This window comes from Cyprinus carpio, chromosome B13 (genome assembly GCF_018340385.1).
Source record: "Cyprinus carpio isolate SPL01 chromosome B13, ASM1834038v1, whole genome shotgun sequence".
Lineage (NCBI taxonomy): Eukaryota > Metazoa > Chordata > Actinopteri > Cypriniformes > Cyprinidae > Cyprinus > Cyprinus carpio.
The window spans coordinates 29,859,220-29,876,884 of NC_056609.1; the positions used below are offsets into that span (position 1 = coordinate 29,859,220).

General features: G+C 34.7%; 1 protein-coding gene across 1 annotated transcript in view; it reads left to right on the forward strand.

The window, feature by feature from the left end:
- Positions 1-17,665, forward strand: part of LOC109062343 (DNA nucleotidylexotransferase-like) — a 121,798-nt gene that overhangs the window by 60,492 nt on the left and 43,641 nt on the right. Inside the window, exons 9-10 of the mRNA XM_042736142.1 lie at positions 11,767-12,000; positions 14,690-14,773. Coding sequence (XP_042592076.1) covers positions 11,767-12,000; positions 14,690-14,773 — 318 coding nt within the window. The remainder of the gene's footprint in view (positions 1-11,766; positions 12,001-14,689; positions 14,774-17,665) is intronic.

The following is a 17,665-nucleotide window of genomic DNA, read 5'->3' on the forward strand; positions in this document are numbered from 1 at the left end:
AAGGGATTTGTATTTGTGTAGGCTATACTCTCTTTCTTTTTTCTTCGTTTTGTTTTTATAATTGTACTGCCTTAATGGTTTAATAATAGGCTAGTTATATAGTCCCGATCTGAATCAAATGATTTGCAATCCATGCTTCGAAGTACCGATCTGAATCATGATTTGCGAACCCGCTCTGAAGTCCCAATCTGAATCAAATGATTCGCAACTCACTTGTAGCTCTTCGAAACCGTGAATCATTTTGTGACACAAAGGTTTACAGAGTTCAAAGCTTTTTAAAATCAACACATGCAATGACAAAATTAAAAAAATGAATGGCTTTGTTGATCTGGTTTTGCTAGTGAATCGCTTGAACTAAATGATCATCGAGTTTGAATCAGTTGGAGTGGTTCCAGTGGAGCGTAAATGACTCACTCAATTGAATCAGTTGTGTCTGTTCCTCTTTTCTTGTCTTCAGTCATGTTTATATGACACTGTCAGTACTACTAATGGCTTAGCTCACTACTTTTATGACATTAACTGAAATAAGCAAAAAAAGTATGATTTTTACAATTAAAATCTCCTTATTTCCATTCCAAAGATAACATCCAACACAAATCTAGGAACATATTCAGGTGAAGGTTTACTGCTAACTAGTGAAACACTCCATTAATGAGCTGCAGCTCAAAATATATGTTAAATGGAAAAATTGTGCATTATAATGGAGTTTGTAGCTTAATTCACTATATTTGAAATAGTTTGAGCTGCAGTTCAGTTGGTGACAGTTCAACAGAAAATCATTTGAAAGCCTCCAGTCTCTCAGACCATTGAAGTGAATGTTCAATTCATCAGTATATATTCTAATATTTGAGTAATTATCGTTGTATGTGATTCTATTAGTCCGTATAGAGTGATAGTCAATGTAAAAAGCAGATGCACACAAAAATCACTAACACATGGATAAAAGAACAAAAGTATACTGCTTTGTTATTTCTATGTGTGCTCGGATATGACAGAAGGGATTTGAATGTCACAGTAGTGTGGAAGTGTAAAGTGTTTCTGTGAAACAGAGTGATGAAGTGATGATGGACTTCAAGACACTAGCTGGAGACAGATTTAATGAAAAAGTGAATCACAGTTTACTTTGCTGAGCTGATCTTTTGTTCACTGGTAGTTTATAGTGTTTAAGGCCACAGAAAACAGCCTGTTTTTGCTCTCAGTATCTGTTTAGTTTTAGTAAAATAAATGCTGATTTTGATTTTGTTCATTCAATTTAGGGTTCAATTGGTGATTAAGTTGAAGCAAATTAAATGAAATTAATTTAAGAAGTTAAGAGATTTTTATTTAAGTGTGTGTGTGTGCATTTGTTTATTAAGTATTATTATTCAATAAATAATAATTTATATAAATAATAGTTGTATTTAGTATTGGTAAAAGGTGTGTGTGTGTTCGTGATGGGGATTTTTGTTTCATTGTTCCGCCATTAGGTGGCTACAAGAGACTGTTTTACGAGCCAGCAGAAAATACTTTTATATTGAAAGAGACTGAAATGGGGTTGTAAACAAGGAAGTTATTTTTACTTTTAACAGTAGCTTGTAAAACAAATTGAGCTGTGCTGTCATTGGAAATTACCCTTAACAGATGAAAGGATAATACGACAAAGATATCGCTTTCCTCAGCAGACATTCAAACTCATGTTTTATTGTGAATATGAGGTTAAACTGAAAATGAATGCTGGTAATCACACTTCGCTGGGTCCATCTCTCTCTCATAATACTCTACTCTGCATATTATACAGCTTTTAATACAGTAATACAATAAACAAGTCAACGTTACTAGTTCTAAAGGGACATTTTCAAAATAGTAACAAAGACTGGGGCTCAGCTGTTAAACTGTCAACTTTAGATTTGAATCCTTGGTGGAATGAAGTAGTTCTGCACAAAAAAGAGGGCTTTTTAAGACACTGCATTGTTTCTTTTTTACTTACAAACTTGTGTCGTCGAATTGTTGTATAAACGCAATATCATATTTGGACTGTGTATTGTTTGTTTTTTTGTTATAAACTACATCCAAATCACAGCCATGCTGATATTCAGCCACGTTTTTTTTATTTTATATCTTGTTTGGTCTTTTCATTTTATTTGTATTTTTTTGATTGTAATTATAATCCAGCTTTGACACATCATGAATTGCTGTGTGCATGTAATGTAGACATGGTGTTAGGTGCTGATTTGAGACTCACTGATAAAGAGCTGGTTGAGTGCAGAGGTCAGTAGATAAGACATCTGGACATGAGAAGGCATTTCTCCTGCAGATGGAGCAGAGAGATGAATATGAGAATGTGAATACTAAGCAAAGATAGATGGAGCCGCTACGAGCGAACAAGAGCGATGAAACACGTGTTGTTGCCACCTGGAAGCCTGGAGGAGTTCATGCGGCGAGTGAGTGGGAGGCTACGGGACCGATGATGGGTTGCCTGTCGGCCTCTCTGTCATTTCAGAGATTAAAAATAACCCAGCTCCTGCACTCCTTCCTCTTTCGCTTTGTATTGCTTGCTCTCCGTCCTTATACATTGTTATTAGCTTGTGTGTTAAAAACATTCACACTGATCACACCTGCATTCAGATCTGAGCTCGAGGGAAACAAACATCACAAATGATGATTTTTTTTAGCTGATTAGTTTCTTTTAGATAGACAGTAATACAACTGAATTGAGAGCAGAAAGAGACTTTAGCTCAATTGTCCATGTGCTTTCCATTTTATATCATTACTGTCTTGGAGAGAGACTTTAGCTCAATTGACACAACACACACACACACACACACACACACACACACAGAGACACACTTATTGTAAATTCTAAACTCTTTATTCTCATAAGATTTATATTTCAGCTAAGATTCATCCAAAACCAATGAATAACTAATTGATAAATGTAAAATTCCAGTTAAATTCAATTCAAGTTTATTTGTATAGCGCTTTCCACGATACAATGTCAGTTAATGTACATATGGCAGAAATGTATGGAAAAATCAATTAAAGACTTAATCCAACAGATGATGAACACTATTAACAGCAATAATTAGATGTTGCAATCAATCTTATAGCAAAATTTGGTAGTTCTGTATGTTGTTTCAGGGTTGGCATCATCTGAGGTCCTCTGTGGGTTTGGAATCATCTCTTCTCAGGTGTTCTGGATCCAGACTGGAGCTTGTGTGAATCCTAGTTACTGGCAGAAACAGAGAAACAAATAGAGACATAATTAGTGTAGCTGCAGTTCCAACCAAGCAAAAATGATTTGTTCAACTCAAGCTAAGGAATAATAATGTGCATTTGATCAGATATAACTGCAGTACAAGATTATGAGATGCATTATATGAATTCTTGGCGAAAGAGATGTCTGAACCCCGAACATTATCAGGAAGGCTATTCCAGAGTTTGGAAGCCAAATGTGAAAAAGCTCTACCTCCTTTAGTGGACTTTGCTATCGTATGTACTACCAAAAGTCCAGAGTTTTGTGACCTTAGGGAGCATGATGGGTTGTAGCGTGGGTAGAAGACTAGTTAGGTACGCAGGAGCTAAAACCATTAAGGGCCGTATAGGTAAGTAATAATATTTTGTAACTGATATGGAAATTAATAGGTAGCCAGTGCAGAGACTGTAAGTATTGGGGTAATATGATCATATTTTCTTGCGACCTGGTAAGGACTCTAGCTGCTACATTTTTTAGGGATGCAGGACAACCACCTAGCAGTGCATTACAATAGTCCAGTCTCGAGGTCATGAATGCATGAACTAGCTTTTCTGCATCAGAAACAGGTAACTGTTCGTAGCTTTGCAACGTTTCTAAGATGGAAGGAATGCTGTTTTTTGTAACATGGGAAATATGATGTTTCAAAAGACAGTTTGCTGTCTAATATAACACCCAGATTTTTGAAACTGTAGAGGAAGTAACAGTAACATTCCGTCTAGTTGCAGATTTGTAATCCAAAAGATTCTGTGGTCTGTGTTTTGGGCGTTCCGATAAGTAATGATCTCTGTCTTATCTGAATTTAATAGGAGAAAATTATTGGTCATCCAATCTTTTAGATTTTTAACACACTCTGTTAGTTTAGATAATTTTAGAAGTTTCATCTGGTCCGTTGAGATATATAGTTGAGTATCATCAGCCATAACAGTGGAAAACTAATCCCCTATTTTCTAATGATATTACCAAGGGGCAACATGTATATTGAAAATAGCAGAGGACCTAGGGACAGATCTTGTGGCACTCCATATTTTACTGGTGATAAATGAGATGACTCCTCGTTTAAACAAACAAAGTGTTGTTAGCGAGTCAGCGGACAGGTAGATCTAAACCATCTTAAAGCCTGCCCTTGGATACCTGTATAGTTTTGTAATCTATCTATGAGTATGTTGTGATCTATGGTGTTGAACGCAGCACTAAGATCAAAGTAAAACTAGCAATGAGATGCAGCCTTGGTCTGACGCAAGAACCAAGTCATTTGTATTTTTAACAAGTGCAGTTTCTGTGCTATGATGGGGCCTGAAACCTGACTGAAATTTTTCACAGAGATAATTTTTTGCCAGAAGGAGCACAACTGAGCAGACACAACTTTTCTAAAATTTTAGACATAAATGGGAGATTTGAAATGGGTCTGTAATTTGCCAGTTCACTAGGATCTAGTTGTGGTTTCTTAATAAGAGGCTTAATAACCTCCAGCTTGAATGGTTTTGGGATGTGACCTAAAGATAACGATTTGTTAATAATATTCAGAAGCGGTTCTTCTGCTACAGGTGTGACAACTGTTTCAGTGGGTACAGGATCTAATAAACATGTTGTTGGTTTATATGCAGTGATAAGTTTATTTAGCTCTTCCTGTCCTATAGTTGTAAAGCACTGCAGTTTATCTTTGGGTGTGATGGATAAAACTAAAGTATTAGACGCTGTAGAATCTAAATGTTCTGATGTTATCTATTTTATCAGTGAAGAAATTCATAAAGTCATTACTATTAAACTGTGAGGGAATATTTAGATCAGGTGGCGTCTGGTTATTTGTTAATCTCGCCACTGTGCTAAATAAAAACCTTGGATTGTTTTGGTAATTTTCTATGAGTTTGTGGATATGCTCGGCCCATTCAAGACCATTCAAACATTTGGGGTCAGTAAGATTTATTTATTTATTTATTTATTTTTAAAGGAATAAATACTTTTTTAGCATTTGCCAGTAAAGATATTTATAATTTTACAAAAGATTTCTATTTCAAATAAATGCTGTTCTTTTGAACTTTCTATTCATCTGTGAATTCTGAAAATCAAATTGTTTCTACAAAAATATTGTGCAGCACAACTGTTTTCAACATTGATAATAATCAGAAATGTTTCTTGAGCAGCAAATCATCATATTAGAATGATTTCTGAAGATCATGTGACACTGAAGACTGGAGTAATGGTGCTGAAAATTCAGCTTTGATCACAGGAATAAATTACATTTAAACATATATTCACACAGAAAACAGCTGTTTTAAATTGTAATAATATTTCACAATTTTATTGTTTTTTTTTTTATCAAATAAATGAAGCCTTGGAGAGCAAAAGAGACTTAAATCTAACCAACCTCAAACTTTTGAATGGTGATTTTAGATCCTGGAACCAAGTTGACACTAAAAAGAAACTTAACTCAGATCTCAAGTTTTCTGGGTTGTGCAAGAGAAACCGCTGAGAATAAATATCCCGTGTTCATCCTCCGTGCCTCCAGGGGGGGAGAGACAGCTGGTGATTAAGTGGCGGTAAAGAAGGTCGATTTTAAGTTGAGTAACCTTGTCATGCTAGATGTCTTCCCTTGAGGCTCGTGGCATCACATCATGGTGTTTTATTCATCCGGCCTGCGGAGAGAGCAAGCAGTAAAATACATCTGAAAGGATAAGAAATGTCCTTGTGAAAAGACACATGCATCATTTTTTATTTATCAGGTTTTTTGGCTGCTCGAGAAGGTCAGTCTCAGATGATCCAGCGGGTCGCGGCGGTAGAGCTGTGGATTTATATATTTCTTCTGACCCCTGTGGTTAACATTAAAACAGCCGCTGGTTGTCAGGGTCGATTATAAAGTGAATTTTAATATATTGTTTTGTTTTTGTTTCGTTTGGGACTATGGTGTCTGTTGTTGGGTTGCTGGAGGGGTCCGACACCTCAATCAATTGGCAGAAGTGTTGGGTCAGTGATTCCTCATCCCCTGCTGATCGAACCTTTAGCCCTGGGTCTTCAACTGTCAGACAAGCCAACACAGACCCACCAGTTTTATTTCATTCTGTGTAAATCACTGAACTCAGTTCTTTACAGGGAACTGAGAACCACTCGTCCCCTAAAATACTCATATAAACACATTAATATTCACTGTTGTTTATCACACCAACAAATACTTAATACTTAAAGACTATTTATTTTCATATCTTTTAATCTGGACTAAAATATTCCCTAGGTATTGCTTGAAAATGTTCAGATTCTTTATTATCGTTTCTGTTTGAAACTTTTGTTTACACTTAAACAATTTCACATTTAAATCTGGACTTATGCCAGCCTAAACCATGGCAGTGTTAGTTTAGTATCATAAAATATTTGGACTTATATATATTTTTTTAATATTTTGAATTTATTTTCATTTTTATATATTCTTCATTTTTGTTTTAGTAATTTTATTATGTGCCTTTGTCATTTATAGAAGCTTTATATATATATATATATATATATATATATATATATAGATATATATATATATATATATATATATATATACAGGTGTATATATACAGTATATGTGTGTGTGTGTGTGTGTGTGTGTAGAGTTTTTATACATTTTTATTTGTTTTATTTATTTTAGTGCATCTAAGTAAACTAAATTAAAATGAGAAATGCGAATACTTATATTTTATTTCAGTTAAAATTAATTTCACACAATTATTTTTTATTATTTTTAATTTTTCTTTATTTATTTTTATGGTTTTTTTTTTATTTTTTAAACATGTTGAAAATCGTTCCTAATAGATGAAATATTTTTATAGTAGAAACTTTTGTTTACTTCATTTTTTTCTCCATTTTATTGTGTTTTATGGTGTATTTTTATTATATTTAAATCTAGAGTTCTTTTTGTTATAAGAAAAAAGTTATTAAACTTGTTATTAAGAGGACAGAACTTTTTGTAACTTAATTCAATATCATGATAAATGCATCAGCTATTATTATTATATTAAAAATGTATAATTATTTTTATGCTTGTTAATAAATTATATGAGATAATTTTAATTATTTTAATTCTATATTATAATTTATGTGTTTAATTTTTTGTACTTGCATTATTTTATGTTTCAAATTTTGCATCATGTACAGTGGTAACTAAGCATTTGCATACTTGATTATTTCTGGCCTTAAATAGTTGCATTCCAATGCATTTCTTCTCTCCTGTCAAATGCATTTTTCAAATAGCGTGCAGACGTGAAGGCAGTCATGTATAATTTCCTCGAAGAATTATGCGCACTATGCATGCTGTGATCTACCGCTACACAGCAATTTCAGCAATCATGTTCAACAGTTGCAGCAGAAGCTGGTGAATCAAAGGCGGCGCGGCTCAAACGTGCTGTGCAAACACAAGCTAATCTTTGCTCTCGGGGCAGCGGGTTTGAAGTTACCGACTCCTGCTCGCTGCCAATGTGACATTACATCCACCGTCGTCATGGTGACACTTACTGTCGTCCTCTGTGTCAGCTGTTTGTCCTGGATTCAAAAGGGAAAGAAAAAACATCAAATGCATAAAAATGCTGAAGCATCAGATAGCGTTTGCAAAAACATGCACGCCTGGTTGCGCTGGTTATGTGTGCGTGTGGCTGTTTTGATTTTAAAAATACCGCTGATCTTGTAGCTTTCATCTTAGCATGGATTATTTTTAATAAAATCTAGATTTTTATCTCTGAGTCAACATGAAACCATATTTGAAACCCTCTAATGTGACACTGATAAAAAACATCACAATAATCCACAGCACTCCAGTCCATCAGTTAACATCTGGAGAAGACAAAAGCTGAAACAAAAGACGTTTTTAACTAAAATTCGACTCATTATGACGGCACCCATTCACTGCAGAGGATCCGTTGGTGAGCAAGTGATGCAATGCTACATTTCTCTAAATCTGATGAAGAAACAAACTCATCCTAATCTTGGATGGCCTGAGGATGACTAAATTTTCTGCTTTGTTTTATTTTTTTTTTTTGGTCTATTTTTATATGTGTTTTGCAGAACTGATTGCATTGAGTTCTGTTGTATGGACTGCACTGACTACTAAAGGCTGATCTATATTAGCAAGTAATAGCTCCTAATTCATTTTAATCAGATGAATGCAATGCATTGATGAGTGCTGAGATGTTTACTGATGAAATAACGGCTTGTAGTGTGATGCAAAGCACCGCTGTAACTTTATCTCTGTCGGGAAGTGAAATGTTCCCTGTGATTGTGAGTGAAAACGGTTGTTTTTACAGCTGCAAGACCAGGGAATTGTGTCTTAACCTTCACAAATCCTGAGACTCATCTGTGTGCGGTGTGAGCCTGTGTCTGTATGTACAGTAAGAGTCTATAAAAGGCATTGTACACGATAAATAGTGTTGGCTCTGTGACGAAATGCTTGCACTTCTCTATAGTCGCTTGGGATTAAAAGTGTCTAATGAATGCATAAATGCAAATCTAAATGGAAAAGTGTCTTTTAAATGCATAAATGTAAAATGCAAAACTTTATAGGTGTAAATCGCTGTCGGTGTGAATGCATTTGTAAGTGTTAGCATCTAAATTCATTCTGTTAAACTTCATCTTTCCTGTGCTTTGGATTCACACGGTGCAGCTCGTTTATGTAGTATTAGTTGTTTCTTTAGACCTCAAAGAGATCTCAACAGCATCTCAAACTGTGCTCAGATTTGATACCTAAAATGTCTACAAAAGTCATGATCAAATGATCTGAGCTGCCCTTCACATTCATTTTATAGCTCTATACAGGATTCTGTGATTGTGGAATCGTAGAATTTATACTCTGAATTATTTGCAGACACTTGCATTTTTTGTCTAATTTCTGCAATTTATTAATTTTTTTTTCTCAGCTGAAACTGTTTGATGTAAAATATTTACTTGAAATAATTAATATTTCAATAATTAAATAACAAATTCCCAGATTCTCTGATGTCATTTAATGGTCATATAATATGCAGATAAATAAATGAAATATTTATCCTTGTTTTAATACACTAGTGGTCAAGAGTTTAGAATATTTAAAAAATTTTGTTTCTGAAAAAAGTCTCCTCTGCTCACAAAAGCTGCATGTATTTGATCAAAAATACAGTAAAAATTTTGAAATATTTTTACAATTTAAAATTGCTTTTCCCTATGTTAATATATTGTAAACTGTAATTTATTTCTGTGATGTGCAGCTGTATTTTCAGCATCATTACTCCAGTCTTCATTGTCACATGATCTTCAGAAATCATTCTAATTTGCTGATTTAAATAATTATTGGTGCAAAGTTATTAATAATGGTTATTTTTATTATCAGCATTTTGCTTTTTAATATTTTTGTGGAAACTTTGACTGAATTTCAAAAACGGTTTTAAATTTAAAATCAGCCTCATAGAATGATTTTTGAAGATCATATGACACTCAAGACTGGAGTAATGATGTTGAAAATTCAGCTTTGATCACAGAAATAAATTACATTTTACTATTTATTCACAAAGAAAATAGTAATTTTTAATTGCAATAATATTTCATTTTTTTTTACTTCATTTTTGATCAAATAAATGCAGCCTTGGTGAGCAGAAGACATTAAAAAAACATTAATTGTTCAAAATGTTTTTTTTTTCATTTTAATTTTAGATCTATATACAGTATTTAATTCAATTCAACTGTGGTTCCTTCACAAAAATGAAATACTGTTGACTAAGCTGTGTGTTTTTAAGAAAAGCATCTAGGTTAAACGTGATAGTATCTGAGTGATTGTGTCTCAGTATCAGAGTGTTTTTCACAGAGAAGCGTACAGCAGGTGTTGAGGTGATTTTCACACAGGACTGGTCTGTGAGTGTAATGGATGGAGAGCTGGAAGCCTCTGGCAGTGATTGCTCTTGAAGACGAGCGCTGCAGATTTATGGCCTGTGAGAGGGATACAGTAGAGCGACCGTTATTAAGGGTGCTGCAATTAAACTGACAATTTGTAATGTAAATCGTCTTAGTTCTGCCCCCGTCAGGCGCTGGATAATCAGAGCGGCTCGCAGCCGGCGGAAATCAATTCTCAGGCCTCGACTCCTGTCCTTGTTTGTTGCTTGATATTTTTATTTGTTTGTAGGCTCTTATACAAACTCTCTTCACTTGCTCATTAGCTTTATTTTTTCTCTGTCTTTCTGTCTGTCTAGCTTTCTTCATTTACTCTACCCTTTTTTCGTTCTTATTTTAGTGTTTATATTCTATTATAGTTCTCATTAATATTTTTTTAAACTTGGTTTATTTTTATATTTTGTGTTTTCATTTAATTTTAGTTTAGGTTTTAGTAATTTGTGTGCTTTTTTGATTGTTGCTTATTAATTAATTAATTTTTCATTTAATTTTAGTTTAGGTTTTAGTTTTTTTTGTGTTTTTTTTTTTATTTTTTTTTTTTTTTATGGAGCTTGTCAGTTTTAGTAATTTTAGCATTTCAGTTAGTTACCAAAGCAGCACATCTAGTTTTTATTTAGTAGCTGTTGGTATAGAATATATAGACATTAAATAAATAAATGAAAAAATAAATGCATGAATGGGAAGCGACAACTTTGCTAAAACTTGAACTAAAATTAAAATAAAAATTTAAATTTATACAAATTAAATAATTAGAATATATAAATAAAACTAAAATATAAATAAAAACTAATAATAAAATAATACTCATTCAGAATATTGATAATTACAACATTTAAATAATAAATAAAAAAACTAATAATAAAACAGTAAATTATAAAAACATAACACCTGTCAACTGTCAATGATACTAAAATAAAATATAATAATTAAAATATTAATTAGACTGCGTCCATTTCTTGGCCTTCATTCATTGCACTCTCTTTATTTAAAGCGACGGCGCTCTTTAATGACATCAGGCTTCATCGGTGTGGGCCTGTGTTCCAGTGGAACCGCAAACTACAAAATGCATTGGTTTTTCATTTCCATTTGGTTAACACGGAGTATGAGAGGAAAACAAAGACAAATTGCATAATTATGCAGACAAATATTTATGTTTTGCCTGGAAAATAAATGCAGGAAAAGACTGTAAGAAGTATTTTATTTGTGGATTTTTGTCTTATTTATTCATGTGAAATCTAATGGTAATTCTGACAGGTTCGATTTTATTTAAATTCAGCGTTGCATCCCAGGAATGCATTTACAAACTAAATAGTTCTCTCCTGATTTTATTTAAATTCAGCGTTGCATCCCAGGAATGCATTTACAAACTAAATAGTTCTCTCCTTGAATAGATATTTAATAGATAAGTCAGATATTGAAGTGAGTTCTTAGGAAGATTCATTTTTAAGTGAGTTCTTAGGAAGATTCATTCATGTGTTTTAACCATGACTTGAATTGTTTTGTTTTTGATTAGTTTGGAGTTTTTGGCTTAAGTGATGAGTTTTGGTCAATTAGAGCGGTTTCAGCGTATTGAAGTGAGTTTTTATTGTGAAAACAAAACAAATGAGTATAAAATGTATATGTTTTTATATTCTCTCTCTTTTGCTCAGAACATCCTGCTGTACTCGGACTTCCAGGAGTCGACCTTTGACCTGCGGCAGCTGCCGACTCACTGCTTTGAGGCCATGGATCATTTCAGCAAGTGTTTCCTGATCATAAAGCTGAAGCGCGAGCAGGAGACGGATGCGAGAGCAGGAAGGGACTGGAGAGCCGTGCGTGTGGATCTGGTGGCTCCGCCGCTGGAGCGGTTCGCCTACGCTCTGCTGGGATGGACAGGATCCACGGTACGAGCACAGATATCTGCACAACACTAGTCAGTTCCAGGACTTGATCACCCCAAAATCAAGCACAACCCTGACACGTCTTTCACATGCTCAGAAAAAAATATTTAGGCATAAATTGAAGATTTATATATTTGGATTGCATTTCAAATGTCCATGCATTTGGAGTACACATATGTGATGCATATTTGTCAGGTCTGCACAAATAAAATAAAATAATAAAATAAAATAAATAATTAAATAAATGTGAAAATAAAATAAAATAAAATAAAATAAAATAAAATAAAATAAAATATAGTAAAATCAAAAAATAAAATCAAAAAAAAAAAAATAAAATAAAATACAAATAAATAAAAAAAATCAATAAAAAAAACTAAAAACTAATTATCTTTAAAAGTCATTATTACTGTAAACAAATTTTATATCAATTAACCATAATTTCGTAAATGTATACCAATTACTATATTTACAGTAGTATAAAATTATATATAGTATACAGTTAGTTGGTTAATTAGTTTGCATGAAAATATTACTACATTTGTACACTTAATAGTAACTACTGAAAAGCAATAATGATAATGTTCATTTAAATTCATATTTTTTTATTAAAAAATTATGTATTAACTTAAAAAATATTTGTAACTAAGAAATAATAATAATAATAATAATAATAATAATTTATTTTAATTAAAAGTTAGATATTTATTTATACAGTTATGTGAATAATTTGTATTTAAAAATTCTAAATAAATAGTTTAAATATTTCTCTCTCTGCAATAATAATAATAATAATTTTATTTTTAATTAAAAGTTAAATATTCAAATATGTAAAAAAAAAAAGAAAAGAAAAAAACAGAAAACAAACACATGAATTAAAAAACAAATTTGATATAAGAATAATAATAATTGATGAGATTAAATAAATGGAAAATTATGTTTACCCGAATTTATTTGTTGAGTTAAAGTTTTGGTATATGTTTTTTTAGTTTGTTGTTTTTAAGTAATGGAAATTATGTTTCCTTTACTTATTAATCATATCCTTTTTTACAGTGTGTGAATTTCTTCATATAAATCTTAAATGTAGGCCTAAATAGTGTGCATACAGTATTCGACAGACTCCACAGTAGACTCCATCCATTGTGTTTCTGTCCCATAAGCACAGAGGAAAGTCTTTAGGGGCGTCAGAGACAGATAGAGTTTGACTCGAGCTGTTTATAGACGACCCCTGACCTCACGTCCCCTGCGTCGCGTCTGCAGGCCGTCCGCTCCACGCCGAGCTCGACCCATCAGCTGTAATCACATTCTCCCATGCACTCACCGCCTCCTGGGCCTCACTATCCCATGATGCCTTGCGCACCCGCGGATCGCCGCAGCCGCTCGAGGACGACCAAGACGGAGAACAGGGGGAAGTCCGTTTCTGAAGCTTATCATAATTAATAAATCATACCATTATGTGCATCTCATTAGAAGTTGCGAGTACTTTAAAATGAATTCATGCATTTATTCATTAATGCGTTCTCTCTTCATGGCATCCAGTAGTGGCGTTTATTTCCAGCCCGAGCAGCCGTGACCTAGAGGAGCTTTAGATAATGACACAAAACATTAAAAGCACTGTATGTTTGAAGAGCTTAATGGACGAGCGTTTAAAAAGGTCTGCTGGCCACGATAAGAGTCTCTAAAGAGATTCATGATGCTTAATGCCATAAACAACAGCATCAGTGCACGCTAGTGTGTTCAGGTCACTTTAAATCTCATTTAACTGCTTTATTTGCTCAAGGGAAATATATAAACAAGAAATAACAAACTCTATAATATTGCAGATGCTTTACAGTTTAATGGCTTTATTCTTTGGATTATTCTATTTGTGTACGAGCGGGAACTCACTGCGCTCTGGTAATATTATCTGTAACTGATCAGACAGTCCGATATTAAAATGCACAATGTGATTTACACAAATAGCACAGGATCCTGGATCAATATCAACATTCATGTGCTGCATTTAATCTCATTGCAGTTTACAGTAATGTCTGAGATATTAAAAAGATCACATTTGGGGTTTTATTTTATATTTTTAAATGTGTAACAATAAATGTATACACACACACACACACACACACACACACACATAAATACACACACATATGTAAAAGTTCTAATAAATGGAATGGGTTTTACACACACACACACACACACACATAAATACACACACATATGTAAAAGTTCTAATTTTAAACATATTAAAAAACTGATTAAAGAAATGTTATAAAACAATTTTTATGAATATATTAAATTTTTAATTAAAAAATACAAATTAGCATATTATTATTGTAGTTATGCATTTTGAATTATTATTATTAAATAAAAGCAGTTTTTATATTTTTAAAAATAAAAAATATAATTTTTATAATGTTTACATGTATAATAAAAACTCCTAAATTTTTCGGATGTGAATCTAACCTTTATTTCTGTGATGCAGCAGCTGTATTTTCAGCATCATTACTCCAGTCTTCAGAGTCACATGATCTTCATTCTAATATGTTGATCTGTGAACAAAAAAATTCCAGTTTGTTGAACAATTTTTTTTTGCCATTAAATGCATGATATTACCATGTTAATGTGCAAAGAACATGGTAAAGCCATGGCATTCTTAGATAGTGAAATATTTGAACTCAGTTTTCTGTTCTTTCTCCAGCTGTTTGGAAGAGACCTGAGACGATTCGCCAGACTGGAGCGAGGAAAACTGCTGGACAATCACGTGCTGTACGACAAAGCTACGGTAAGACCTGAGACGATTCGCCAGACTGGAGCGAGAAACACACACACACTCACACACACACACACTCACACACACACTCACACACTCTGCAATCAATACACACACACACACACACACCATTTTATTTTTCACGCACAAAGTCACACTCCACACACTCTTTCAATCACAACACACATGTTAAACCTCACAACAACACACACACACACTCACTCACACACCAAAAAAACACAAAACACACCACACACACAACACATCACTCAAACACAGACACTCACCAACACTCATACACACGCTCGTAAATTAATTTGACACTCACACACACACTCACACACTACAGACCCCCCACCACAAACACCCCACTCACACTCACACTCACACACTCACACACACACACACACACACACACTCTCTCACATTTCGCTCACACACACACACTCACACACACACACTCACTCACACACACACACGCTCGTTACACCACACACATACACACACACTCACTCACGCTCAGACACACACACTCACTCACACGCACACTCTCACATACTCACTCACACACACACAACCACACACACACACACACTCACACACAGACACTCACGCACACACTCACCACTCACGCTATTCACTCACACACTCACTCACACACCAACACACACACACACACTCACTCACACAGACACTCACGCACACACAAAACACACTCACTCACACAGACACTCACGCACACACTCACACTCACTCACACACACACACACACACAACACACACACCACACACACTCCACTCACACACTCACACTCTCCCGCTCTCTCTCACACACACTCACACACACACTCACACACACACTCACACACACACTCACACACTCACACACACTCACACTCACACTCACCACACACACACACACACACTCACACATCACACGCACGTGCACGCCCACACACACACACACACACACACACACACACACACACACACACACACACACACACACGTGTATTCATGTATTCAATCGTAGTGCTAAGAGTTGCTCCTAGTAACAAAATTATAAGAAAATTCTTAGAAATGTGGGTGTTTTCTCTTAAAATTAAAGGAAAGCATCTTAACCTTTAAAGTACAGGCAAGGGCTTTTAAGAGGCTTCTTTAACAGTAGAGAAAATTGACGAAACATGAAGAGGGAGAAGAATAGTGATGCATTAGGTTTATAATAGACCCTACTGACCTTCTTCAAAGTCTTCAAAAGACGGGATCATAGCTAGCAATGGGGTCAGCCCCGCCTCCTCACTTAGATACAGGTTTTTGTCTTTTCCTCGCTCAGAGGTGCTCTCAGATTGGTCCTTAATCAGTTTTAAGCTTAGACTCCTAGTTAGAAATGCTAAATTAGGAGCTCTCCGAGAGGTTTCTTAGAATCTTTAAGAATACGGGCCCAGATGTTGATGTTGATGACTTGTCTCTATGAGTTACTCTATGGTTTCTGGCCGCTGTTCACATGAATAAACAGTGAGTTGATGATTTTTTTTTTTCTGCAATTATGATTCATATGTAAATGCTTTGTGAATCTTTTGATGATATATGTTGCTTCAGATGCTCTTTTCTTCATGCGTAAGAAAAAGATCATAATTAAGGCATTTTGTCTTAATTTTGTCTGCATTTTGCGACTAAAGCAAATGCTTCTCTAGAGCTCAAAACACTGGCAGGTGTGTGTGTGTGTGTGTGTGTGTGTGTGTTAGTTTTGGACCAAATTGGGAACTGAAGAACTGGCACTCTTTCCATTCATGGGTGTGAATTGAATTGAATTGGCTACCGCTTACAGGAAGTTGAATTGGAAATATAAATAGATCTGTGTATGATCTGTGAGGCCTGGAAACTTCAAACTTTAAGGCTTTTGAAACTTTCAGACAAGCCAACATTCAAAGATTGTTTTGCTTTTCTAGTTCAAAATGACAGTCGCATGAATGTCTTTGAATTTCAGTTCATTTGAATTCTGCTTATTTTAATTCAGGATTGTGTTTGCTCCCCCAATTAAAATGCAATTTTTAAATCAGGAATTGCATTGGTATTAAATGAGTGTGATACATGATTGCGTTCATCAGACACATCAGAAAACAATCAGGCTTGTTGCTTGGACAACTGCATAGCAATACCCTAGCAACCACGTGGCAACACCCTTGCAACCACTGGAGCATTGTGACTAGATTATGTTCATCAGTCACATCCAAAAACCATCAGGTTTGTTGCTGTGACAACTGCATAGCAACACCTTTGCAACTGCATAGCAACCCCCTAGCAACCGCATAGCAACACCCTAGCAACCACTGGAACATTGTGACTAGATTATGTTCATCAGTCACATCCGAAAACCATCAGTTTTGTTGCTGTGACAACTGCATAGCAACACCTTAGCAACTGCATAGCAACACCCTAGCAACCACATAGCAACCCCCTAGCAACCACTGGATCATTGTGACTAGATTGTTCATCAGTCACATCCAAAAACCATCAGTCTTGTTGCTGTGACAACTGCATAGCAACCCTAGCAACCATAGCAACACCCTAGCAACCGCATTTGCAACCCCCCTAGCAACCACTTGAACATTGTGACTAGATTGTATTTATCAGCCACATCAGAAAACCGTCAGAAGTGTGTTGCTATGACAATTGCTTAAACCCTATCAACTGCATAGCAACACCCTAGCAACCACTGGAGAATTGTGACTTGATTGCGTTCATCAGACACATCAGAAAACAATCAGGCTTGCTGCTGTGACAACTGCAATAGCAAATAGCATAGCAAAAGAATGGAAAAACCCTGGATACCATGGCAACCAGTGACTAGAGTAGGTTTCATCAATCACATCGGAAAACCATCATTTTGTTGCTGTGACAACT